The 27,278-nt window shown below is 39.5% G+C and overlaps 1 protein-coding gene across 4 annotated transcripts in view; it reads right to left on the reverse strand.

The window, feature by feature from the left end:
• Positions 1-622: 622 nt before the first annotated feature.
• Positions 623-27,278, reverse strand: part of LOC119721282 (mitogen-activated protein kinase kinase kinase 2-like) — a 59,128-nt gene continuing 32,472 nt past the window's right edge. Inside the window, exons 1-15 of one of the 4 annotated variants that reach the window (XM_038191281.1) lie at positions 24,236-25,492; positions 21,059-21,168; positions 15,542-15,582; positions 14,049-14,160; positions 12,989-13,219; positions 12,414-12,644; positions 10,657-10,745; positions 9,856-9,911; positions 9,284-9,370; positions 8,843-9,091; positions 7,518-7,666; positions 6,718-6,843; positions 6,085-6,214; positions 5,353-5,530; positions 623-4,648 (exon numbers count right to left, since the gene is read on the reverse strand). In XM_038191281.1, the coding sequence (XP_038047209.1) occupies positions 4,411-4,648; positions 5,353-5,530; positions 6,085-6,214; positions 6,718-6,843; positions 7,518-7,666; positions 8,843-9,091; positions 9,284-9,370; positions 9,856-9,911; positions 10,657-10,745; positions 12,414-12,644; positions 12,989-13,219; positions 14,049-14,160; positions 15,542-15,582; positions 21,059-21,168; positions 24,236-24,245 (2,037 nt within the window). In that variant the 5' untranslated portion in view covers positions 24,246-25,492 and the 3' untranslated portion in view covers positions 623-4,410. Of the gene's footprint in view, positions 4,649-5,352; positions 5,531-6,084; positions 6,215-6,717; positions 6,844-7,517; positions 7,667-8,842; positions 9,092-9,283; positions 9,371-9,855; positions 9,912-10,656; positions 10,746-12,413; positions 12,645-12,988; positions 13,220-14,048; positions 14,161-15,541; positions 15,583-21,058; positions 21,169-21,981; positions 22,947-24,235; positions 25,493-27,278 lie in introns of those variants that run through there. The other 3 variants (XM_038191280.1, XM_038191279.1, XM_038191282.1) reach the window with 3 other exon arrangements.

The following is a 27,278-nucleotide window of genomic DNA, read 5'->3' on the forward strand; positions in this document are numbered from 1 at the left end:
GGAAGGGGGGGGGGGGGGCTGGCTGGTACCATCTGTCCCCCCCCCCCCCCCCCCCTGGCTACGCCTATGGAACTATTTACAAATTTAAACACCACGACTGAGATCCGAGTTCAGAAAAAAATCCAAAGTCAGTCAGGCTAAATTGAACTCACTCCCTATAAAACAGAATTCTCCTAAATTGCCATGTAGACAAGATTAGGTCCCCATAACTACATCAGCTAAATTGAAAGTGTCAATTCAATTTAGAATGAGTGGATTTCCTTCGATCTCCTATACACCAGAGAAGGAATCCAAGTGATTTAAGCATGACCAGCATGAAACGTGCCACAGGTTCTGTATTTGTTAAGATGAAACATTCAGTCACCAGGTGGGGACGACTAGAGAAGATTTAGTAACATGGTTCCAGAGTTTTCTTGTAAAACTTAGTACGAATGCCTGCAGTCCTCTGGACGTTGAAATTTCATATCGAGTTGACCGCATGCCAGAGGTCAACAGGACAATGATGCAGAGGTTGTTCACCGACACCATACTAGTCTGCCTTTAACTTCTCAGCCATCCTAGGCATATAGTTCCGTTTAAACTTGAAAGAAAAACCATATCAATTACAGACAACTGCATTTGGTACAATTTATTTCATCTTTTTATTTTTTTTCTCTCGTTTCATTTTTGTTTTTATATATGTATATAAAATAATGAGCAAATACATGTACATGGTTGTTGAAGATGGCACAGAATATAAAATCTGCATGACTGTGTGAAGTTGTACAAAGGCAAAAACTAGTTTCTTTAAAATCTCTTTCTATACAAATACAAGATTTCAACAGCAGTTTGGCACACGACGGCCATTCTCAAATTACAATGTATATTCACTTTCACATTTTTCAAGACCTGTTCACCAGAGTAGTGTGCATAATTTGTTTTCTTCCCAATTTGTCTTTCTCTAATTTACACATTTTTAGAGTGTGATAGGTTTGCTACAAGACAACGTATCTCTTCTTGGTGTTGCCTGTGGTAGGAAAAGCTGGCTAACCAGATAGCTAACTTCACTCTTCAGTGAGCCCCACACAACTTACAGAAGAGATACACGACTTATATTGCAAACTAATTTGATATTTAACTGTGCAAACCTTCAAAGTAGTTATTTAAGTACTTTAAAAAGGACAACATTCAAATTTACCCGGCTTAAACCCCGAAAAGTTACGCACACCATTTGACATGATATCTAAAAATAAGATCGTCCATGAAACAGCCGTCCAGAGCTTCGGCTGCATTTTACTGCAAACATCTGCCCAAGTTTGTCAAAGACTTGCATGTACCAGTAACTACAAGAGATTCATATGCAGCCTAAACTATTCCTGGTCTGATACCGGAGGAAATTTAAATTGGAATCATAGGGTAATCCCCCAAAAGAAAGAAAAAAATAATACCAATACTACTAAAAATGACATCCAGATGTCATGGTCCTTTTTTTTGTGACAGCACTTACACTTGATGGAAGGCTTATTGTAAATTGCATGTTTGCATAGTAAAATTTAATTTCTACAGGGAAATATTCTCGATTATCATTAAAAGATTTGAACATTCAATAGGGTGATCCTTGGGTGGGCAATTGATATTTTTTATTCAGTCACACAGAAAAGGGCAAACACTTGCACAAACTTTCAAAATTATCCAGCCTTTCCATGCCTTGGGAATGCCTAGAATGCAAGGAAAGCACTTTGGAAGGTCCTACAAAAAATGGGAAATGGACAAGAATTGGAAAGTAATACTTAAATCTTTTATACATCCCCTACAAATGACAAAGCCGTCGACACAATTCATTTATTTGCAGTGTAGCAATTACCTACGAAAACGTGTCTAGAAATTTACATGTATATGTAAGACCAGCCATAGATTTGATGGGGACATACTTTAATTTGTAAGTTATGCATGTTTATGCTCCTGATCTGTGTGTTCCACAGATTTTATTCTTCCAAAATAGAACAGACCTTGGTATGTTTTAACCAGCCGTACATATGAGTTATTCATTATAATTGAGAATGCAAAAAAAAAAACATGTTGAAAAAGTGGAGGAAAAAAAAGTGAAAGAGACTGTTCACTTCCACATGTCCAAATGTACAATTTGATATTGCTCAGTACTCAAGCTCGCTTCTTTGGCTAAGTTGTCATTGGACTCAGCTTTATAGTAAAGCAGGGCCTCCTCAAACTTAATTGAAATGGAATATAATCTACATATTTTGCTTGTAATAAGCCCATCTTACAAGGGCAGTCTTATGAGCACTCTGAACTAGCTTTGCTTTTGATCAACAAATGTATGCAAATGTATCAGTAGGTTTGCTATTACAGCCGACTGCATGTAAGGCCACTTTGGACATAAGACCATTTTGGAATGCAGAGCAACATTTACAGAACAATTTCCTAGCTTTTGATTTGGTTTGAAATGACTTATATTAAAGCTTACGCTGGATTGACTCAGACACTTCACTAGACTTTCCATTTCCCCTTCTAGGAGCGAAGCATTACCCATGAGAGCCCATTTTACGTACTACTGATTACAGTCTGTTGCATAAATGTGGCTCACTGAAGCAATGAGCAATAAAGTGAATCCAGAAATGACTATAAACCTGTCAATCCAGGGTAATAATATCACCATGAACTTCTTATTCTTCTGGTGAAAAACTAGAAGAGGTGCAGGTGTAAGGTACTGCTTATTTATGTGACAAAGCAGTGACCCGTGTACGCTATCTGGTTTGTTTTTACCTTTTTGCATGAGAAAGGAATATTAATTGTGCTGAGATTCGCACACATGAACAGGTGCTTGCAACCTCTTGGTCCAAAGCAGTATTTAAGTGCCACATGATTGCATCTAGAAAGTTGTACATGACAGTGCTCTGCAAATTTCTCTACAGCATCAAGAAACTGCCAAGAAAACTTGCCTTTGTAATGCTATCCTCCCATGATCTCAACATTTGTTGAATCATCAAACTTCTTTACATAGTTATGTTGGTTTCCAATGTGCGATCTATCAGGCGAAATGATGTAAATATATGAACCATTCTCAACCAATGATACATCAACGAAAAATATATATTACATTTCTGCAGTGGAACCACTTTCATTACTGTACAAATCTTTTACATCTCAAAAAGACCAAGCACTGTTATACATTGACCCACCGCATTTGAGACCTGAAAAAGAGGCACTTCTTGTAAGAAACAGTATGGTAACATTTGTAACTTCTGTAAATAATAATCAATATACAGATTAATTGTCTGCGCTAGAAATTTGTATATATGTTATATTATAATTACAATTTGTCAAAACTTCGTTGTGACAGTTCCGGATGTGTTTTATGTACAGGAACATGTAATATTTGTCTGTCACAATCGCAAATATGTACAACAAAATATTCTTTCTGGTATTTCCAAAATGGAACGTACATAATTTGTCACCACAGTTACAAAGTTTTAACAGTAGTGGTGATATTATTTTCATTCAATATTTTATATACAAAAAGAGACAATGGTAACTGTACAACCTCATACGATAGGACATGATCATCTTTGTTAAAAAAAAATTATTTGGGGATTTAGATAAAGATATTTCAACCCAAAGGGTTTTCTGATGCCGAGATCCACCTGTCTCTTAGACAACTGTTGCCATCTTCAGTTAGAGAAATTTATAGCAGTATTTTCCTCAAAATGACACAGAGAGAAAATGAAAATTCTCTTCTCCAAGAATTCCACTGCAATGGTGCATAGAAACAGTTGTACGGGAATCCAAGAAGAGTCTGCGGGATACCAGTGATGGTATTGTTGCTTGTATAGCATTGAAACTTGTGGACTCCAAGGAGGTTACCAACATCCAAACTGGTGCTTTATAACCTGTAGTGCATAAAGGAATGCCCATGGGTACCGGTGCAATGCATCCAAATTTTGGGAGACAGAAACCCTTAGCTGTTTTCATTCGAAGTTACACTTGGACGACACTCCAACTCCACAGAACCTGCTGGGTACCTTTCATACAATACAATATGAGATAACAGTATTGTTTGGCTACCAGCTAACAAACTTGTTGCAGTGCAGCTCTCAAAGGTAACTGTCCATAAACAAGTATCGCTCCACATACTTCCAAAGTCCTTTTGCTTTGAGCCTTGGAAACAATTTGAAGCAAATCCTTCTCACTTTGCTGGCATTTCAGTCAAGGAATGTGTTTATCATGTTTTGTTTCTTGCTGTATAAAAAGACAAACTAATGTAGGCATGTGAATACACATTGTTGCATCAAATTCAATAACGACCACATCTCAGTGGATAGAAAAAAAAATGTTCTTCAAAAATGAAATGCCTACTGAAGTCTACATTTAAAAAGTCTCCTTGCAACGGATGCTACATTTCCTCCTTGAACAATGTCAATCGATGGAGTAACTGTTCACAAATTCGTGCCTGAGCAGGTCACTGGCCCAGGGCCTTTGCTGTGCATCTCGGATCAACATGAGGTTTAGGAAGTCTCTTGCAACGTCCGACACCGTGCTCGGCAGCTGGGGGATTGTGGGTTGTGTGGCGATTTTGAAGATGGCCGCCATTGCCTCGTAGTCTGCCCAAGGGGGTTTGGTCGTCAGCATCTCTACTACTGTGCAGCCAACACTCCTGATAAGAGTAAAGAAGGAGAAATGTACAAAAATTTGAGGTGAGAAGCTTCTATCCAGACGCAATCTTATGAAGCAGAAAAACTATAAGAAATCGGCTGCGAGTCAAGGGTGAAACCTGTCATAATGGCATTTTGGCTGAGCAAAGTTTCCACGCATGGCAATTTTTGCAGCTTAGATGAGGTTTAGCGGGTTTTGACCATCTCAAGATTTTGTGAGGTCCAATGTCTCTGCTGCGACCATGGCACAATTTCATGGATCTGAGAAGCAGAAAATAGTGTTTAGCAAATTTACGTGCTGAGCGAAAAATCATCTGCTAATCCAGTCACAAGAAATATACATGATGGCAGGTAACCCGTTTTTGCTGAACAAATCTCTGCTGAGCATCATCTGGGCCCAATTTCATAGCCATGGTAAGCACACAATTTTCTGCTTCTATCAATTTTACCATGGTTATAATAAATATAGGCAAATTTAAGTGCACACTACCTAATAAGAGGCAAACTTTGTTATAATGACATCAACGATGGAAATCTCCATGGATACATTGTAAGCAATAAATACAAACTTTACACCACAAAATACGTGGTGTAAGTACATGTAGCACAATTTTTTATTCTATAGAACGCACAGTTTGAACAGCTCATACAGCACCAACAAATTGACCCTAGAACTACAATATCCCCTTTGCAAAATCTAACCTACCAGACATCAGCTTTCCTGCCGTACCCGACCCCATTGATGACCTCTGGGCTCATCCAATAGGGTGTCCCCGTCACTGACTTGATTCCCGTCACATAACTCGCAATTGTTTGTAACCGCCGTGATGCGCCAAAGTCGGCTAGCTTGACATTCCCTGATCCCGCTCTCAGAATATTTGCACCTGATTGGGGAAAAAAAAAAACAAGGAACAGAGAAAGATACAACATGAAACCACAAGAAACTTCAGGAATTGTGCAAAATGTTCAGCCAGCAGCCTAATAAAAAGAACAGAGTTGTCATCAAGTAATTTACAAGTCAATCACAAGTCCTCCAATTAAAGTCAAGAGGCAAGCTAAACTAATGAACTGGGACAAAAGCATTTCTTTTGTCATTTTTCATTCCACGTTAGTTACGACCAATCGAAAGATGGCATGGAACTGAATAAATCAATGGCATTTCAGTTAACCAACAAATGTCTGAGAGCTCTTGACCTTGCCAGAAAAGTATAGCAGAACATCATACTAATGAATATAATGGGATGCACACAATATTATTTGGTATAGTGATCATGTGTTAGAGCTATTTTTGGTCAACCCCAGTGTTCAGTATGCATTATAGTGCCGTTATACTGAATATTAAGCCTGAACTGAATCATGAAGCCTTATTAGAGTCTTTTTCACCTTGCCTAAGGTTGTGCAATGTACATATTATTAGAAGAAGTAATTAAAATTTTACCTTTGATATCTCTATGTACAATATGACTAGTGTGAAGATAGGCAACCCCTTCCAGGATTTGCCGTGTGTATTTTCTTGTAACGTTCTCCGTCAGTGCACCGTAACTTCTCAGCTCGTCCTTCACTGAGCCCTGTAATTTCAAAACAGGCCCAACAAAAATATAAACAACAAAACAATAAATGTTATAGACTATACTAAGAATTCAGTAGCCTATATTGCCACCCACTGTCTTTAAGATCGAACGAGTATTTCAGTGATGGAAGATCACGCTGAAGCACCTAAAGGGATGCTTCCAGTAAAATTCTAAGGATTTTTCATTTTTCAGAATCAGAAATGGCTTTGAAAAATGAATGCTCTAATGTGCTTAAACTGAAAAAGAAAGCATGGGCCAATATCATTGAGCTGGTAAGCTCTTTGAAAAAACATCATCTGCTCGGCCAAAATATCATCTAACACAAACTGGTTCTCTGGATACTTTTGCAAACCACACAAAATCGTATCACTATGAAGTATTCTGCAGCCTTGCAGAAATCACACGTGGATTTCCCTCATGCTAACATGACCCCACATATGTATTGTAAAATGAGTTTTTCGTAACTTTCGTAAGGGTCAAAGTTTTGGTGAAATTATTACCCCTGGCATCAGCTCCATAAAGATGGAAAGAACGTCCTTAACCTCTGAGCACCCAAAGTACTGCACTATTCTTTCATGGTGAAGGTTTCTCAAAAGCTCAATCTCTGATTTCAGTGCTTTCACTTCCTGTTGGATTGCAAAAAAAGGAAAGACAGAGGGGCAAAATGAGTCAAGCTCAGTTTGAAAGGAAAAAAAAACACTTCAAATTAAGAGGAAAAACGCCTTTCAAAAAGGAAATTGAAATGTATTTGCTTTGATTGTTTTCCTTTCAGTTATGTTTCACTTAAAGCCACACACCTCATGCATAATTTGCATTTTATCTCAAGCTAAAGGCATGGTTTCATAATGCTGAATCAACATTTTAATAGTAGCAATACTTCAATCGATCAGATTGACCATTGATATTGAATCTTTGCAAATATTTATAAAACCTTTTCCCAAAGTTATAAAAAAAAAGTTATAAAACCTTTTCCCAAATTTTTTTTTACTTCAATGAAACGGCAGGAATTTCAACTTGAAGCTAATTTCTTAGACATTAGTTCAAGGAAAATTGACATTTTCATACAAACTATATGATAGAATGATTTATGAAGTTTCTGTGAAGCCTTTTGGAATTCAATATCTGCAAGATGTGTTTTGCCTGCCAAATGTACTTTTTTGGCTATTTGCTCTTAAAGACTCAGTCAGTAAAATGTAGTTTACAAGTAGCACTTTTGGGGGCTTTCCTCTGTTTACTCTGGCAAGTTTGGTGATAAGCCACCCCTACTACCCTCTCTCCATCTGCTCTTGCAGTAACCCACCTTTCTAGCTTCTGTGTTGGAATTGTCCAGTGGGACCTGCTTCACAGCCAACTCCCTGCCTGTGTCGGCATCATAGCAGAGGTAAACGACCCCGAATGCCCCCTGACCCAGGATCTTGCCTTTACGCCAGTTGACCGGCGCCCGAGGTGCTGCAAAGCAAAGACATGAAAAAGTCGGTCAAATACTTGAATCATACTCACAGTCTCACAGTACATCTCAGATGTTTAAACATTGACACATGTTCTTGATTTGTGATCAAGTGCTGTATGGCTGATATCAGCCCCGATATCATAATCATGATAATGCAACAAAAAAAAGGCTCCAGTTTCTGGTATGGAGCTTGCCCAAAAAGTGGTGCGGCGATGCGTTTTTTTTTTTTTCTCCCCGTTTTTCTTCTTCAAATGTCGGCTGATGACTGTAAATGGTGCCCGACTAAACTTAGTGCAAATACATGGGAGTCCAGAGAGGCCACATAAAGCTTATTCTCGATTGTAACCCCATCTAAAAACACATTAAAATTGTGCAGCAGCAGGATTCCATTCAAACCAGTGAGTTTGGCGGTTTTGAGACATCATCTTTCATCGAAAAAAACTTTTTCATTTTGCCGATGCGCATGGCTACGGCGACGCACGTGCATACCAGAAACCGGAGACTTTTTTGGGGGGCCTAATGGTGATGTGTGTACCGGTATGTCCTTGAGCAAGTCATTTTACTGGAAGCAATGTAGATCCTGTATTGCCTTTTTAGCTCTATGCATAAATGAATCAAATCATGGCCTGTATTAACCATTAAGAACCCATCATTATTGGAGGAGACAGGCCCATTATAATTACATGTAAAAATATATTGCATTATTCCAATGTTTGCATCTTGATGTCTTAGACATTTTCCAGAGTTAATGCATTAGTCTCAATAGATGTTATAAAGATTACAGCAAAGGAAAGTGTTAATAGCATCTGTAAACCATATGCATTTCAACTCCATTTATAGCTTGTGCAAGCCAATCACAAGTCATCCTTTATCAAGTCAATTCACAAGATATTCATATGAACTGTGACAAATTCAATATTAGGTTTTGCCCTTCACCGACATATTTTTGGTAACACTGTATACTCAGTGTTGTCCCGAGTGATTGTGAGAACAAACTTCATATAAGCTACTCGGGTGGGACTCAAACCCAAGACTGTAACAAAGGCATTTATTTGATACTATAAATCCCTTGTTACGTTTGACTGGAATTGTGATGGACTTGACTACACCATAGCCCAACTCCCCCTACCAAAAAAGGGCAAAAAGCGTAACAGACAGAGAAGAAGCAGACATACACATCATGGTCTCACATTTGGTGCCTTCCTTGAAGCCCATCTCTTGCAGTGACTTGATGGAGTGCTCTAGCTCGCTGTCCCGTCGCCGCCGGCTGTCCAGCGTGTCAAAATCAGCCCCAATGCCGCTGCTACTGCTGCTCTTGCTGAGCGAGTGCTCGCTGCCATGGGGGCTATAGTCCCGCTCGTCCGGGTTCATCAGGCTGGGGCTGAGCTGGGGCCGCCGGGACCGGCTGGGGAATGTTTTACGACCTAACGAAAAAGGGTAGCATTCAGAGGATTATTTTTTCCAAATGTGATGATGCCCAGGAGCAATGTTAAACGGGACTAGCTCGCCGCACACAATGACACCTGCTAGGAATCAAAAACTTGAAATATTCTTTTGACAATGTTTATGCCACAGATAATACATTGTAAAATGTAGGTCAATTTGTTGCCGCTTACCATCATCGATGTCTGTCTGTGAGCTCCTCATGCTGTACCTTGTTGGAAACGTCCCACCCTTGCCAGACCTCTCCGGATACTGTGAACCTGTAAATGTGAATTCGTTTTTCATCACTTATGCCCTTAGATTCTTCAATGACCACACCTTTTTTTTTCAGGAAACAATTCTGTTTGCACAAAACATTGTGATCTTTCTTTTAAATACTCAATTGTCATACTTATAACATGCATAAACTAGGGTTTTTCTTGAAAATTCTGGCTCTGAACTGCATGATCAAAACTTAAAACCTTCAATTTCCATTATTATTTTCATAAAAAGATTAAAATGAAAACTTCAAAATGCTGGGATCACTGCAGGCCCTCTAGCTCTGGCCACCTCTGGCAGCAATGTGGATGGAAAAATGAATAACAACATCACACAAAATACCCGGAAGTACCCTAATTATCTTGTTCTATTCTTTTTCTCAAGGACTAGCTATCCTTCCAAAATAATCTTGCAATAAAGAGCCAACTAACAGCACATGATTGATTCCAAAAACAATGTTACAAAACTAATTATATTTTCTACCCACCTGAAAATTCGTCATAGCTTGTTGTGCTTTGTGCTCTGAACATTCTACCACTTGTACTAGGAAACAAAATTAGGAAAGAAGGTTACAACAAGATTCAAGTAAAAACAACACAGCACTTTCATCAGAAAAGATAATGCTACCAAATACCACAGCTCTACAGACCAGAAAAGTACAGGCCAGATGACTTCCAAATGTAATTACTTGATAATTTAATGGAAAATTTCATTTCCAGCCATCAGCTTCGACTTCTGACCCACTTCCTTATCATTCAAATGAAATCAAGTTCAAAATTCTTGTTCACAATGCAAAAAAGAAGTAACTCAGGTGTAATGTCTGCTGATGAAAGGCAGAGCATACTGTCTAAAATGTTAAGTTTTTGCACCAGATCTTCTAAGAACATAAACGCCCACAAGAAATTTCCTTTCACATCTTGCAGTAGATTACTATTATACCAAAAACCACTACATGTATACCGAACATTTGACTATAACAACATACTTTGGCTCCCGAATTTTACGTACAAATGACTGCTTGACTGAATGTTCTGAGGAGCCCAAACCCTTGTGTTGTTTGTTATAGATTTAGCAAAGTTATACTTTGTGGGGTCACCCTTTCTAAAAAAAAATTCCCAGTTGAGGTGTTTCCACAACATACTCAAGAACCCCAATCTTGCTTGTGCATGGGGCGTACGTTTTGAAAATTCAGAGATAACAGCAAAAATAATTGTCTGGTGAAACATTCTCAGTCTACATGAAGTAGCCGATAATTTCCTTGCTGGTTGACAGGTCAAAGGTCACTCACCTGCCTAAGGATTGGCTTCCACCATAGTAAGGCTTATCTAGTGACTGGTGGCTGCCATTAGGACTGCTGATAATCACATGATCTTGTTGCTGAGGAAAGGGAATAAAAAAAAAACAGGATTGAAAATAATGCAAATTTATTTGCAAGTTTTCAAGACCTAGGGGTAATTTCAAAATTGCTATTTGTTGAAATTTTGCCCCCCCCCCCCCTAAAAAACTAGGGGAACAAATAGTAATCACCCAACAAAAAATCAGAGTAAACTTGAGCAAAACATGTTCCCATTATCAAATAATCCAAATTCAACCCATTTTTCTCCCCAAATTTCAACCATTCCTTATCCCGAAGAAATGTGTTACTCCCTACTTTTTTTTTTATTTCTCTCAAAATTATTTCGCCCAGTCTGTGTCCTCGCTGCGTATCACATAAACACAAGCTTGATATTACAGGGCCTTATAATAAAATTCTGCCCAATGCGTTTCCCTACAAAGCTGCTGAGACAGTGTACATGTACATGTACAAGTGGAAATGCATTTTCGAGAACCAGTAAGGGTGCAAACTCAGTTTCATTTTTTTATAGAGGGATATTTAGGACTCCATTCCCACCTGATAACTGACATCTCAAGGTTGAGTACGTGTAGCGGTGTGTTTGACAAACACTTAATACAATCTGACATTTGAAAAAAGTACATTGAAAGGATGCCAATTAGTAACCCCGCCAACTTTTCATAAACGTCACAAAGTATTCAATGTCCTCCCCCCTAAAAAAGGGCTGACACCATAAAAATAAAAAATAAGCCCAGCGAACTGCATGAATGAAATAGGCAGTAAATTGGTAATTGTTGATTTCCATTGAGATACTGCTACATGCACATGTAGTTCTAGGTAATGAGAGAATTTTGGCAGGGTAGGAAAACAACCATTTAATGACCACATTCTTGGATTACGAAACATTCCGTCGGCTGCAATAAGCCCTCCCCACATTTCCTGTTTTGCAGGGTGAGGTGATTTCAGTTTCTACGAACACACAAGGATTAACACCTCGACAGTATTGTGCACAAGCTTGACAAATATTTTGAACATGGTGATTTCTAGTACTCCATGCAACTTCTATCCCTATTATCCCTAACGTTTGGCTCGCTATAAAATGGCCATTAGGTTACTTTCAACAAAGTTAAGTTGCTATTGTATTGAGGTTAAAAATGCAATTTAATTTTGACAGTGTATATGAATAACAGACACAGAGCTCTTTTGACAGAAATGTCCATCATAGTCAAAACCATGACCCCAAAAAACCCTTTTTAACTTTTCCCAAAATTCCTGGGCCCAATTTCTTTGCTCCTCTTACCGTTACCGAAAAATCCCTGCTTACTATAGCATATTTCACGCGTTAGCAAAGATTTTTGCTTCTGCGCATGCGTATATCCTGTTACTAAGGATTCTGCGCTTACGGGTAAGCACAGAATTTTTTCTGCTAGTGCGATTAGCACAAATTTTGTGGTCGTAAGCATGGAATACTGTGGTTAGCAGAGCCAAGAAATTGGGCCCTGGTTTTTAGTTGCAAGAATTGTAAAGTCAAGTCTATCACCATTGCAATCACAAGTCAGGTCAAGTGCAACAAGGAAACGAACAAAGACAAAGGAATGCTTTCGTCACAATTCATGCGAATAGCTTGTCAGTTGGCTTGATGACGAATGACTGACTTGTCTTTGAACTGTAAGGACTTGTACCTCTCCACCAGCACCAGCCCTTATACCTACCTCTGATTCTGGTTCTGGGATGAACCGCCCCTCCCCACAGGTTGAGTCTCGAATGATGTTCTGCATGGAATCTGTGGGTATGTGGCCTGGGGGTGGGGAAGGTGTGTCGCGGGCAGGCATCTCGATAGGTGTGGAATGTCGCTTGGTTTGGTTCTGCACCTTGTGCACTGGCGCCTGGGGAATGGACTGGGAGCGTAATGTTGTGGGCTTGTGGGCAGTGTCACTGCGGATCTGTGTAAAAAAAAGAAGACAGAGGTAAAAACCAGTGTAGTTTCACACGGCTGAGATGGGAGGTTCGAATCCCACATAAACCCCCAGTAAATAATTATTAAAATTGGAGTTTACTTTATAAACAATTCTCCCCAATGCAAGATATTACAAACTCCATTTGGTGAAAGGTGTCCAATCAACGTTTACCCTGTGAATGTATCATTATTTTGGATGCAACAACATGTAATGTTTTGTTCGCACCTACCATACCAAATAATAGAGGTGCACCCCTACACTTTGGACATTGAGTTTCAAAGATACCTGTGCTACAAAACGAATTATACGATTGCATAGAGACCACTCACAGCTGTATCGTAGAGCTCTCCTCTCTCGTGATAGGTGACTGACCCTGACGACACAATCTCTGGCGACGAAAAGGCCCGGTGTGGTGCCCCTGTGGTAACAGTGAGTGCTGTGCTGCTGGTACCCGTTTGAATTGGCGTTAAGTAGACGCGGAGGCTCTTGGCGTTGGGGTTGTGGTCCATCAACGCCACAGCCTGATTGAGGTTGGTTTGGCTCTTGATAGGGACAACAATCTGTTGGACGCAAAGAAACCATAGTGCTTGTGTTCTTGAGCAAGTTATTTTACAGGGTTCCCTTTCTCCCTTCAAATTTGAGCAAATAGGCACAAAGTGAAGAGGTATTTGCTCAATGTGCAGTTACAATTGTGCCTTAAGATGAAATTAATTCAAATATTTGTCCAGTGTTAGAGCTGGTTCACACATAATAAGAATGCAAAGCAAAAAATAAATGTGATGATACAAAATGACTATGTGCATGTACTGGGATGCAGTAATTCTCCCAAGTGGGACAATGTGTTAAACTGTGGATTTATTTAGCTTTTGTTCATACTGGCAAAATTTTTTTTATCATTACAATGTGAAAGAGTAAAAATGAGATAAGTTGTTGCGGTAGCACCATGTGGCAAAATCTCCTTTTGTGAGTATGTGTGGTTCTGAAAAGAACCGGAGGGCACTCAACGTTTCGGACAGTATGCTCTGCCCATCATCAGGAGACTGTCGTCAGAGTCTCCTGACAATGGGCAGAGCATACTGTCCGAAATGTTGAGTACCCTCCGGTTCTTTTCAGAACCACGTATACTCACAAAAAGAGATTTTACCACATGGTGCTACTGCAACAATTTATCTTATTATGTCAAATGTTACAAACTTCAAAAGCGCACTCTGTATTATTTGGGTGTAGATATTGACACTGAGGTGCACAAATTAGTTTCAATGAGTTGCAAGAGTCAACAAAGCGACTTCACGTGGGTGTCACAAGTCGGCTACAAAGGCGCCCTCAATGGTCTCGGATACATTGAGGGGAACCAAAAGCTCCCTAAAGTTTTCTGAGTAATATACTCACGTTTGAGTTGACATCATTTGTGGTGTAGTGCATGTCTACGGGAACCCCGTAGGCCATCCTGGCTTTAGTCAAGAGGTCATTGTAGTTCAGGGGTCGAGGAACTTGCAATATCCTTGGGGTGGAAATAACAAAAAAGAGGAAAGTTAGAAGTAATGGATTGCTCCCCGGATCAGCTCAAAGCTTGACAGGTGTTATGTCTCAAAACACATCCTTATTGTCGCCTGCTCTGTTCGCGGCACCCTTACATGGTTGGTAATTTCCTAAGTTTCAATGATGTGAACAACTCCCTCACATAATGCAACAAAAACTCAAGTGTGAAAAAAAGTATAACGTAAAAATTAGGGCTCATAAAAATTAATGTTTCGTCTGAAGCACATCCTTATTTACAAGAAAACTGACTCCTACATAATACTAGGCCTAATACTGATGGCAAAGTGCTAATTTTATGGTGATATTTGCGAACTTCATGCTCATTTAAATTTTTGAACCAACACGTATGTCAACTCGTCCTGCAGTGACATGACTCTATTCACATAAGAATCTGGCATGATTCTCAGTCAAAATGACAAACTTCAACTCAAAACTTGGACTCGGATATTGTGACTTGGTGTACAGGTTCACATTAACGCTTGTACCGGTACACTGTAGAATGTACACTCACTTGAACCCACCCTATTTTCTGAATGATGTGTCCCGCTTTCAGTTAAAGTTGGAATTCTCTGTGGTCTTGTGGATGTTTCAGCCAGACAAAGTTTAAAATTGAACTGGTAAGTTCTTATGAAAATGAATTAAACTGCTGCAAACAGATTGACCTGAAATATACAACTTATAGAAAACTAAAAGGGCCTGACATTTTGATCCTGGCAGGATATATGTCAAGGGCAAAAAGACAATTTCTTAGAATTATTTTATGTAAGTCACTACCCTGGTCGCTTCCAAATGGCATTGAACGAAAACAATTGGTCCACAGTTTGCAAAGTATGAGTTACAGCAGAATGTAGCAGCAGAATGCTTGAACCATGTATGTCAATCTATGCACATACATTGTACATATGTACGTGTACATGATCTGCATGCATGTGGTCGGCGTAACATAGCCAATGGCTAATCAAACCCATAAAGTCCAGTAACATTGGAAAGGTACCGGTATTTCATGCTTCTAAATCACACCTTACACTGTACATGTACATGTATAAACAAATTTGGAAAATAGAAGTACGCCATATTTGATGCATAGATATGGACAAGCTTTTACTCTGAACCATCATCTGCCAAAAATCATCACTGACAATGGGCTTGCTGTCCAAAAAGTTGTCAAGTGGGAGGTTAAAGTACAGACTTTTTAAATTTCAGAAATGGTCCCAGCAAAAAAGAAAAGGGGGGAGGGGTATAAATTCATAGCTTTTGATGGGTCATCCCAAACTAATGAAACATCAATACAATAGCAAATACCTCAACTGGAAACTGATCAATACAGAGAAATGAACACTCACCTCCTTTCGCCTTGGTATTCAAACTTGACTCGAACTTCATTCTGCAAAGAAATATATATGCACAGAAAAAATGTTATTTTTTTCATGGAGCTCTCTCAACAAACAAATGACATGGAACTGTAACAGCTCCCTGAGACAGTCTTCGCACGCAAGCCAATCAAGGCGATCCCAAAGGAGCAAACACTGTGTGTTTCTTAATTTGTCAAATTATAATTTTATTTCCTTTTGACACTTACAACCTTGTTAGACAGCGTACATCCCTTTTCAACAAAACTTGTCCTTCACTGGATATGAATGGCACTCTGTTTTAGAGCATACACCGTATATAGTAACAAAGAGAGCACTTGAACAAAGTAATTCGTTTCGCATCCAATTTTTTGTCAGACTTGATGAGGTGTGTAGATAAGAAAAAAAAAAGAGGCTGTTACGCAGGCAAAGTACTCCAAATTTCTGAGGAGAAGTATTCCAATGACACGAGTAGTTAGCACACTCGTAGTGTGTTTCGGCTCAGTTCCTGAGGTTCGGTAAAAGAAGAGAGGGGAAAAAAACGGGGGGAAACTGAAGGGAGCGCATGAGAAAAGGGGAAGGAAGACCCTAATTGGACGGGTCCCTTGTGGGTCTTGGCAAACGTTCTGATGGTCGGATCCCGTGTGAGCCGAGATGTTTCCCCCAATTTGGCTTACCGACAAGTACGTGGCTGTCTTGCCTAGCAGAGAGTGGAAGACAAGTCAACGTGGGGCAACTCTAAAAAGAGGGTTTATTGGTGCTTTCTTTAGGAGGGGATTTTTTTTGGGGGGGGGGGAAGTTGGGGGAGGTGGGTTAGAGGGCATTTTTAAAGGGATTTGATCATTCTTACCGCTCAAAATGCAATTTACATGCATGTTCAAGAATTTACCAAAAACACAGAACTTTGCAGAACTGACATTTTTAACCCAAAATTGCTAGAACTCAACATCATCCACTGTGCGTGCAACCAGTTTTCTATGGACAATGAGTCCCATCATCTTCAAGTAAAAGTGGCTGGACTGTGCCTGGAAATGCTCATCCACTAACTTACCGGTATAAACTTGGTGGATTTTTTTTTATGGCGACTTCAACCATGAAAATGATTTAAAAAAAAACAGCATGACCATGAAACTTGCCACTGAACTGGAACCTTCCATGCCTCTGAGTGCAATTAGTGGCCTACTGAAACTGCACTTCAAGTCAAGCATGTCAAGAGGTGGGTTACAAAGTTTGTTCACGATTAGCAAAATACATACTCTCCCTTAAAAAATCAATTACTGATCTCCCCTGCCAAAAAAAGGAAAGGTGGCCTAAATGAGTTGCAAAGTAAACAAAATTACAGGTGTTTGCTGAAGTGGACCAGAATGTCACACAACAGTGGCTCATTAAAGGCAGGTTTTTAAAAATCTTTTCTTTCCTTTTTTATTTTATTTTCACTATCTGGTCAGGTATTTCCATTGCACCAGTATTTATTGGAATTGTCTCACCAACAATGATATTGATTGGTTTATTTTTGGGAAGTGGTCCTTTGTGAAAGGTGAAAGGATTGACAAGTTGATGAGTGGGAATTGACAAAGACAGGAATCAATGAGCCGCTTGGCTTTGCAGCTTGAGTGGAAAAAAAGAGGGCTTGCTGGGTTTGTTTTTCGGCCTCACCAAGGTGGTAGGAAAAGAGACAAAACAGGAAGTGCAGATGTGAGAGTAGGGGACAGAAAGAAGTACATGTAGTCGCAGGTTGGAGATGGAGGTGTACACGGAGGCAAACAGGCAATCGACTGCCAAAGTGGAAAGACAAGCATGGTGTCAATGTTTGATTATGCAAGCTGCATTGTCATCACATTTTCACATTACTTTTAGAGGGACCTCAAGAAGAAAAACCAGTTCACACAAAGTAGCAAGAGCCACAACCACCATTACCAAAGCATCAGTAATAGTGTGACTCCAATTACACAGTTACGCCACCACCAAAGGGTATGATAAAAATCCTATAAAGATGAAAAACTAAAACATAATATTCAAAGACTTTGGATCATTATACACCTATGATGTAGAAGAACACATTTTGTCAACATTTTACATCAAAGTAATGGGACCATTAAACAATAAAAGACCTTATGATCCTGTTAATGAGTGCCCCGGCCTACAGACAACAAAATGTAGCTCCAGCTCAATGGGATAAGTTCCCCAACAAATGACCTCATTTCAAATTTGTGACGGTAGTTTTGTAATAATGTTATGTCTCTTAATGGTGTGTTTTTCTATAGATACCTATAATGACTGACAAAAGGATGTTGACCCAACACTGGAGAAGTTTACGATATACATGCATGGAATCTGGCAATAAAAATGAATGCATGTATGTCCTCTTTTATCCAATTGGCCCAATGGTGCCCCAGGTGGACAGTCAAACAACCATTTTGTCATAACAACAGAGAAAAGAGCGGCATCTTTCGATCTGTGTGCTGGGCAAACAAATCCAGGATGGCTGAGCTTTGTGAGCTTGAGCAAACTCTATCTGAGGAATCACCGCAATAACATCCTTTAGTACATACCGGTAAAAAAGGTGGGGGGCGGGGGAATTCTGAGGTCTAGGTGCTTATAATGTAGGTGCAACTGCCCATAGACGGTATACCAGGTTCGTGAAAGGGCTTTACATACAAGAAGGCCGCCATCTCTTCTGTATCTGAACAATTTTCATTTTTCAAAAATGAAAATTGCACGAATGTGTTCTACAGTAGTCAATACTCTAGTAAAAAAGTTGTATCCTTCTGGAAGCGATACAAGGTACGCACATGTATTTCAAAAGATAACCTGGAGGTACAATAGCACACTGAAATTTTTTTTTTCAGTTTTTCAAAATACAATGACACAGAAATTTAAAAAAGGATCAACCAAAGAATTTTTTTTGGGAAAAAAATCACTCCAGACCAAACCTATTAATATGTTTTAGGTTTGGTTTTTACATGTAACATGTTTGGTGTGACTGATTTTCTCCATCACTATTGCAGGTGTCCAATTTAACAAAAAATATCCAGGACTTGCGATTTCCACATGAACCCTCATTCAAAATTGGTTTGTGGAAGAGTCCATAAATAGGTCCTTTGTTTGCAAATTAGAATTTAATCAGTATCATTTTGGTTTGCTTTGCGGTACATCAGTGAATCAGGACCAGCCAACTCATTACTATTGAGACTTTTTAACTTCTGATCTTTCTCTCAACTGATAAGTGGAGTGGCTCGCATGTGACTAAAGTACGCGAACATGTGGGCTAATGAGACACTGAAGATGTGTTTGCAATCCAGTGTTGACTTTTATACTCATAACAGGCTGTCACTGTGTGAGAAATTCATGACAAAGTTCAAAGTTGATTATCACTTGAAAAGGGCAATTTTTTTTCTTGTGTATAACATGTACAATACCGATCAGTGATACTGCACGTATTCCTCTTGTACCGTACATAAACTGGGTCATAATACATGTACATACATGTATGGCGCACAATGTAGTACATGTATTATTTCCATGACAGGACAGCAATGTAACGGAAGCAGTGTTTCCGTGATGGACCCACATGTATTCCTATGAAATTGTTCTATCGATTTACAGCACTACATGTACATGTAGTCAATGCAATTAGTGTGCTATATCTCGGGGAAAGCATTAATGACCTTGACGGAAAACTCTGGCTAACATTCATGTGCATACATTTACATACATGTTCATGTGCAGACCTTGGTGTGTAACTAGTGGAAATATGAATCAATCAAGGATCATGTCACCCAAGGGCATTTCACATACCGTACATCCACTGTACAGGTAGGCCTATGCAAGTAATTGACTGAGTAAAGGGAAATTGCAGTGAAAAGGGGGCGTGTTCAATTCAAAAAAAATTTGCGGGAGAGCAATTGCAAAGGAAACTATAAAATCACTCTTTTTTTCAAACTGGCAAAATATACACAAAAAGTTTTTTTTTAGGGTAAATGTATTTTGGAATGAGAAACAGACGTAAACAAGTTGGTATTCGCATTTATGGACAATTAAACAAATTTGTCAAACAAGAAGACGGACCATTTACATACTGCATTACAAACACACAAAGTAATGAATTAAATGATCTTAGAGTTTTAATGGATTTAAACTTCACAAAATGACAGGACTAAAAAGTGTAGCATTAACAAACACTGTCAGAGCCAAAATGGAAATTACACCAACAGCAGCCACAACTGATGTGAGAATGGTGGACAAACAGACCAACACACACATCACGGAACAAACAATCTCCTAAACACAGTGAACAACTTAATCCTAGCATTTTGTCACACAAGAATGCCTGGCACCAACCCAACAATACATTCATGGTAGATTGTACCTCAGGAAAAAGTAACCTTGCCAGGATAAATGGGGCAAATGAGCCAAGCATAATGCCCCAGCAGGGAATCTTTGCTAGCCATGATCCTTATTACATGTACATTCCGGTTCACACCATTCCAATAGACACTCCATGGGCCACAAAACCCATGGATTTCATAGTTTTCTACGCTCCACAGCCCAGCGATTAGTACAAGGACCAACACAGTTGGATTTGACCTCTAGGTGCTATAGTTCCTATCCATGGGAAGGCCAAAGTTGGAAAGATTTTCAGTTGGGAAAGGATGATGTGACATGTACAAAAGTATTCCTCTGATATCCACACAGATATTGATTATTGTCCATTACAGTGGCATGATCAATTTGTTTTGTGGTAAATTGTGTCAATCAAGGTTGTCTTTGCTTGGACAGAGAACAACATCTTTGTGTACTGGTACTTCAGTGTGACAATTAATCACACATTTTAAGAAAAGCTTAAAAATCTTTTTGATTCTGTAATTAAAATGTAAGTGAAACTGTGGCATGGTAAAAGTAAAACAGAACAGGAGCCTGTGACCTCAATCTCAGGACACCAAGTTGTTGAACTCTAAGCTGTGTGACCTTCTGACATTGTCAAGCTAAGAATTCATTTTTGAGCCTTTGAGACGAGATGTGTTTTGTCTGCTTCTCAAGATCCACTTAAAGTGTGGATCTTCTGTTCACTGAAGAAATGTTAAACACAATGGCAGAAGCCTATAGATTGAAAAAATACAATTTCATGGCTCCGCTAACCACAGAATTCTGCACTCACAAAGTACATGTAGATGATTAAATGCTAGCACTGAAAGTTTTGCAAAGCCTACATATGTACAATGTATTTATAAGCATGCATGCACTAAGCTAAAATTTCTTGCAAACCCATAAAGAGCAGTTCATACTTAACACAAATACCAAATAGTTGAACACATTTCAACTCTGGCAAATCTTGCTGCCGATGTTTCACTTCAGCAATTTGCTTCACATTCACAAGCTAGTCTGTCTGAGGGCAATTCGGGGCTTTAATATGCATAGATTCTTTTTTTTGGAAACCAGAACCATGAAATTCAGACTACAATTAAGTATTTGCATACTTCAACTGGGTTGGATAAGAGCTGTTTTACTCACTGTTTGCGTGCTGCTGGTCTTGACCGGCTTACTGTGGCGGGTATTGGATTCCTTCAGAGCCACCAGCTCGCTGGTGATCACTTGAATGACCTCTTCTTTACCCTTGTCCGCTGAGGAAAGCACAGAAAAAATGGGTAAAAATAAGAACGCTGCATCATGGCTACAATAATTTCTGAACAGTGCACAAGGGATGCCATGATTCTGTGCAATTCGGATGAAAATTGGTCTTGTAACACTTGTGTCATTTGTGCACCACGCTTGACCAGCATGGGACATGCAAACCATCATGTTGCATGGAAGTGAACTCACTTTGTTGAGTAGACCACACCTTGTAACCCTCTAGTACACATGTACAGTAACATTTTGGAACAATATTTGGTATTTACAATCCTACATGTACCGGTAACTGTACATTTCTGGGAACCGGAACCAGCCTACGCAGAAATTGCTGTCTGGTTTACATGACCACCAATCGTACACAATGGTATCAAATTTCAAACTAAGGGAACTTTGCCATGAATATTTTAGTATTTGATACAAAGGACAGTGTCATGAATATGATTTCCTTCATCTACAACAAAATTACAGTAGGGAAAATCCTTACATGTAATTCTGAAGAAATTCACAACAAATGTTTTTAATGGCAACTAAATAATGGACTCAGGTAACACACTGAGTATACGGTGTTTATACGTTGAAGGGCAAAAACCTAATGTTGATTTACAACACCTCGACGCAGATTCATCTTACCGGTATGAATAGTAAATAATGGACTGTTTCCACCATCCGACAACATTAAACAGTGCATCAGCATACTTGAATAAAGAAGTTAAAGTTTTTTTATGCAACCATAATAAGACAGAATTTTGATGGCATCAACTTGCCTCTACAATGTTGAGATGGAGACATTGTATTGTGCCTACCCTGTATGTCATCAGTCAGTGAACGATATGCCTGGAGTGATACACCTCCCTTGTCAGAATAAAGACAGTCTAAAAACCTCATCTTCATGAAGTCCTGTAGCCTTCTCTTCTCTGCGTCAAGAATCAGTGTGTACTTGCTGCTACGCATGGTCTTAGCCAGGAGTTCAAAGACTGAAACGGCAATCTTCAGTTTCCTGTGTATTACAATGCTTCTGATACAGGTCCAACTCCCTGTTTTTTTTTAAACAATGATACAATGTTGCTACACACACTGCAGGACCCGTGGCAAATTTCTTGGTTATGATGATCGTGATCGATGACTGGTATGGCACTCCAATGGTCTCAGGTTCCAACTCTGGCACATGCAGTTACAAATCCTCATACCGGTACATGTACATGTAGCTTGTTTCTGCTATATTCTATAGACCTGTTGTGCATCCTGCTAGCGTTTCTTCGTAGAGAAAAACTCCTGACCATTTATAGCTTTGTGTCTCATCCTATTACATGTACTTCAGTTTGTTTATCAAAGTTGGCTGGCAGCAACACAGAAATCAACAAGACTTGTGGGAGTTCAGGTTCATAATTGCCCAAAAGACCTTCAAAGGGAAAGATCTCAGACAGGATGGTCAAACCTCTGATAGTTCAGAGTAACTGTCCATAATACACTGCACACAAACAGCAGTTCTTTCCTGGTGTGTGACAAAAAATGGTTTATTCAACTTTCAGGGGCTTTTATAGTACATGTAGGATACAGGTACCGGTAGGTTGTCAAAACGGCAACACTATCACTGTATTGAATTTGTTTGCATGCACTAAATACATTTTTACTTCCTCATATGAGTCAGCTTAACACAACAACCGGGCAAGCCAGAAGGTAGATTCAGAATACAGTCTACTCACAATAGTTTGATAAAAGAGGTGCTACAAATGAATGCACATTTGGAATTCCAAAAATAAGCACAATACATTCATGTACATACACTACGACCTTTCTCATTTCAAACCGGATTTTCAATTATAAAGATTTGTAAAAGTTGACCAAATCACATGTGACCAAATTAAGTGAACCTGTTGTGGTATTAAAATTCCACAGGGTATCACTTGTAGTTTTGGGGCAATACCTGTGCCGCCTTTAATTGTTTGTTGGTATTACTCAACTTTATATTTTTAGAATGGCAATGTCCTTTTCTGTATAAATCATTTCAGTTGTGCTTAAAATTTGATTTTATCAATTAATTCTCTTCTTCTTTTGTGTTGTGTGGAAGGTTGGGGGTGGCTCATTATGTGAAGATGGCAGAGCGAAGCTAGGTTCTTGCTTCCTATTAAGCTCCTTCAAGGAGCCCAACCACAAAGTATCGATACAATTTGCAACATCGCCAATCTACTGTACGTACATACCAGAACATGTACATGTATGTCTTTCATGCTAGCACTGTAGTCCCTAATGTCTTTAAGTTTCATGTCCAGGATTTTCCCATACATTTACCAATGAACCTGCATTCCAGGTTCCATGAATGGTGCAACATGTGTCTTGTTGTGTACCCATCGCCATAGTAACCACATGTCTGTTCCAAGACATTCACACAGGGCAGGCCCAACCTAACCAACATGCCACCGATCCCCAGTGGGCTGGGATATCTCTGGGATTTTTTTCAGGCATCTATGTTAAAGCTGAGTTGCGGGGTACTGGCGAAGAGTCAAAGATCATCTTGAGGGGGTTGAAATCCCTGCTTAAGTATCTATGCAGTGATGCCCAGAGTGCAACGACCATGATAAAGAATGTGCCAGACTTAGTTTGTCCATTGTGAAAAATGCCAAAAATAAAATGTCACCAGTCTTATCGGATTCAACACAGTGAATGAATGACAAGTACTTTTCCATGAAAAAGACACTTTGAGTTCCTTTTTCTACCTGACTTGAGAAGTGAAAAATGTGAGATTCAAGACCTTTCTCAGGGTACGCCATCTTGAAAATCAAAGTGAGGCATACTGTATAACGTAAACAAACATGGCGGCATGAATAGAAAAGTCTATTGTACTGTTTAATCAATGATTTAACAGTTTGATCGCTTCTACTCATTTTGAGGGAACAGATTTCAAAGATACCGGTACACAAAAAATACCACCTCATTAAGAACATTTCAGTCAGGATTTCACTGACTCTTGTCAAATTCGACCTTCAGGCTGACTTAAACATGTAATAATAATAAATTTGCCAGTAATCCTGTTGGTATTCCTTATCATTTAGTACTTACATGCAGGCATTCCTGTCAGGCTTTTGCTCCATTCATAGGTAAATCGGGCTAGTCAGCATCTCCCTGCTCGCACAGGGACAAAGTTCACAGGTCTCTGTCTGCTTGGCAACAAATGAGAAGCCAATATAAAAAGCCGCAATCGTTGCATTTATCTGTATCGCAGCAAGTTTCCAGTGGAAAAAATCAACGCAGGACCAGGCATGGGGTGCTTCTACAGCATCAAATAAATAGTCAGTGTTTTGTTTATGTTGCTGTTGCCACTGAATACATACATACATCACAGGACTACTGATAAGTGTCTGAAGCTCTTACAGAATTCACAAAAAAAGTAATTTGTCCGTGGCTTGTTTCTGAAGGTCAGAATCAGGTACAGATTAAGTTCTTTGATAATTCTAAGCGCAATTCACAATGGCAAAAAACCTTGATGAAGCTCGTTTGCCACAGTGTGGGTACCTAGTATAAAGCAGCCATGACCCTCTTCAGTTAACCACATTTATTCATGGCTGTCATGACTGTCTGAGTCTGAGAGTCCTTACAGCCAACTACAAAGAAATATTTTTCTTTCTTTTCTACTCTCTAGTGGGCAATTCAGACAACTATAGACAAGATTGTGGCTTCACTGGAGGGAATAGTCCTATAAAAGAAACCAAACAAAAGTTCCCTCTTTCAAATCCCATGGGTCAGGATTTCTGTGAAACATATGACACTAAATGGTATTCAAACTCTCATTGCAGTGGCTCCGCTCCCTACTCTTCACAAATCCCTTCCAGGAACAACTGAATAATTCAACAGGCATCCAACGCAGTTTTCAGATAAAATTCCATCCCATCAGTCCGAAATCTGGTCCATATCCCTTGATTAAATGCCACAGTGAGGAGTCTTGCACAGTACATAAACATGTCCTTATACTGTAGCTGTCAAACATGCACTGGTATCAAATAAGCTGGAAGTCATCAGGTCTTGTACCAAAGGTCTAGGAGTCGAGTGCAGGAAGCATGGATGAACTGCTTAGTCACTCTGGTAACACGTTCATGTACGTCCATTCCCTCAATGAGCTTGGCAAAGATTAAAAACTCATTATCAGGGTGGTGGAACCCCTTCAGTTAGTCATGCACGAAGCTCGTGCTCCAGTCATGGCTGCCCAAGCCTCATCCTCAAATCCTAGCCGTAATGTAAAGAGGCCAGTCTTTCGCACTAGCCCTCAGAGAGAGACAATAATAGGAAGCCCTACCTCGGAGTCTACAAGCCAAGTGAACAGATTTTATGCAGACAAGATTGGCTCTGAGGGATCTTTACTAGTTATATAAACTTAAGATGGGATAATGACCCCAATAGAGGATTGGAATTGCGAGGGAGAGAAGCTGAGATTGGGAAGGATGAATAAGACGATTCCATTAAAAGGATGAGGGGAAGAGAAGGCAACAGAACAAGTAACAATGCCACTGGAATTTCTTTTGTGAAAAGTGACTCTGTTCCCTGGTTGATGTTTGCCCTGGTCTTTAACTGGACTCTCAAGTGGATGTGTATGTAGAGGATGTTTGAGTACATGCATGGACCCTAAAATCCAGGTGGATATGATAATGGAGGCCTGTGCGCACGAAGTATATGTACATGTACAATTCAAGATGTCAGATGCATTAACATTTTTACCTGTTATAAAGGGAGCGGCAATGCAGTTGTTTAAGGATGCTTTCTACATGTATCAATCGAACATGAGTTTGTGTGTTTTTGATAGAGCTCCCTCTCTGAAGTTATGTCCATTGTAGCCCTGCAATCACTACTTAGCCCTGATTAACTTTTTTTACCACGCATGAAGAAAAAGTAAAGATATTGCATATATATTTGCCTGACTGGTACACCCCTTCTGCACAAACAGTTTCCGAGACAACTCTGGGAAGTACTAGAGTTGATGGATTTTCTGTAAATTACTTGTAACACATGAACTCATGTGATACACGAGTGCATGTGCCAGAATGAGCACTACTGATGTCTGGCCCCCTATCACAATCTGCAGACAACACTCTTTCCAGGAAGGATGATTTGGAGGACGACGTTTAGGAAATTAGTTAAGACCCAAAATGCCTTGAGAAAAAAACGTTGTTGAATGGCTTTTCTCGCATAACTCAATCAGATGCACATTGGTGTTAGCTTTCATGTTAGCTTTTAAATAACATTCATGAATGCAAATGAGTGATTGTAAGGCTGTTCTTTGATTCAGACAGTGTGAAAAACCAAGTCAGTGTAACTGTAAGCAAAGACTGACAACACATGGAATGTTAATTCTACTCAAGATGTTCAGTACCATTCCTGGGACTGGATTGGTGCAACCTCGTTCCCATGGTGTTGAGCAGTATGCTTCCACCACAACCTGCTCCCTCACCCTAGTGTTGACTTGAATCGTTTGCATATATCAACAATTTTTGGATATCTATGCAAATAAGGAATAGTCTAGTGCCTGGCTGTTTGTTTTTGTATGCGGTGTCTGGGGTAAAAACAGAATCAAGTCGTCGCGGCGTGCAGTTACAAAAACACACATTTTTTTCGAAGTGAAATATCAATCTGCAGTATGACATTACAAATTATTATAAGCAAAATAGAAAGGGAAATTGTTTTTGAGGTGGAGGGGACGTTATTATTATATTATTATATAAAATACCGGTGCATAATGCACATTGGTATTTCAGTATCAAATCATTATACAGGAAGCAACTTTCCCACCCAGGGCTTTAATTGGAATGAGGATGGAAATAAGGTACCGGTAAGCCCGGGGGATGAGGTTGGGATTGGTGGGACAGTTGCATGGTGACCTTTGACATTGTATGGAAGTGGCAGAGAACAACAAACTGAATGTACCACAAGAGGGCAGTGTGGCAACAGCCTTTTGATCATTAATTTTTTGGGGCCAGGTGTGGAAAACCCATGGCCGGAAGAGTTGATGAACTTGAGTAAACAGAACCATCTACTCAAAGTGTAAAACACCCAACCAGGGTACGTGAAAAGAAGGAAAAAAAATTACACATTTTTAGACAGACACTGGCAAAAA

This window comes from Patiria miniata, unplaced genomic scaffold, assembly GCF_015706575.1.
Source record: "Patiria miniata isolate m_02_andy unplaced genomic scaffold, ASM1570657v1 HiC_scaffold_13, whole genome shotgun sequence".
In the NCBI taxonomy this organism is placed as follows: domain Eukaryota; kingdom Metazoa; phylum Echinodermata; class Asteroidea; order Valvatida; family Asterinidae; genus Patiria; species Patiria miniata.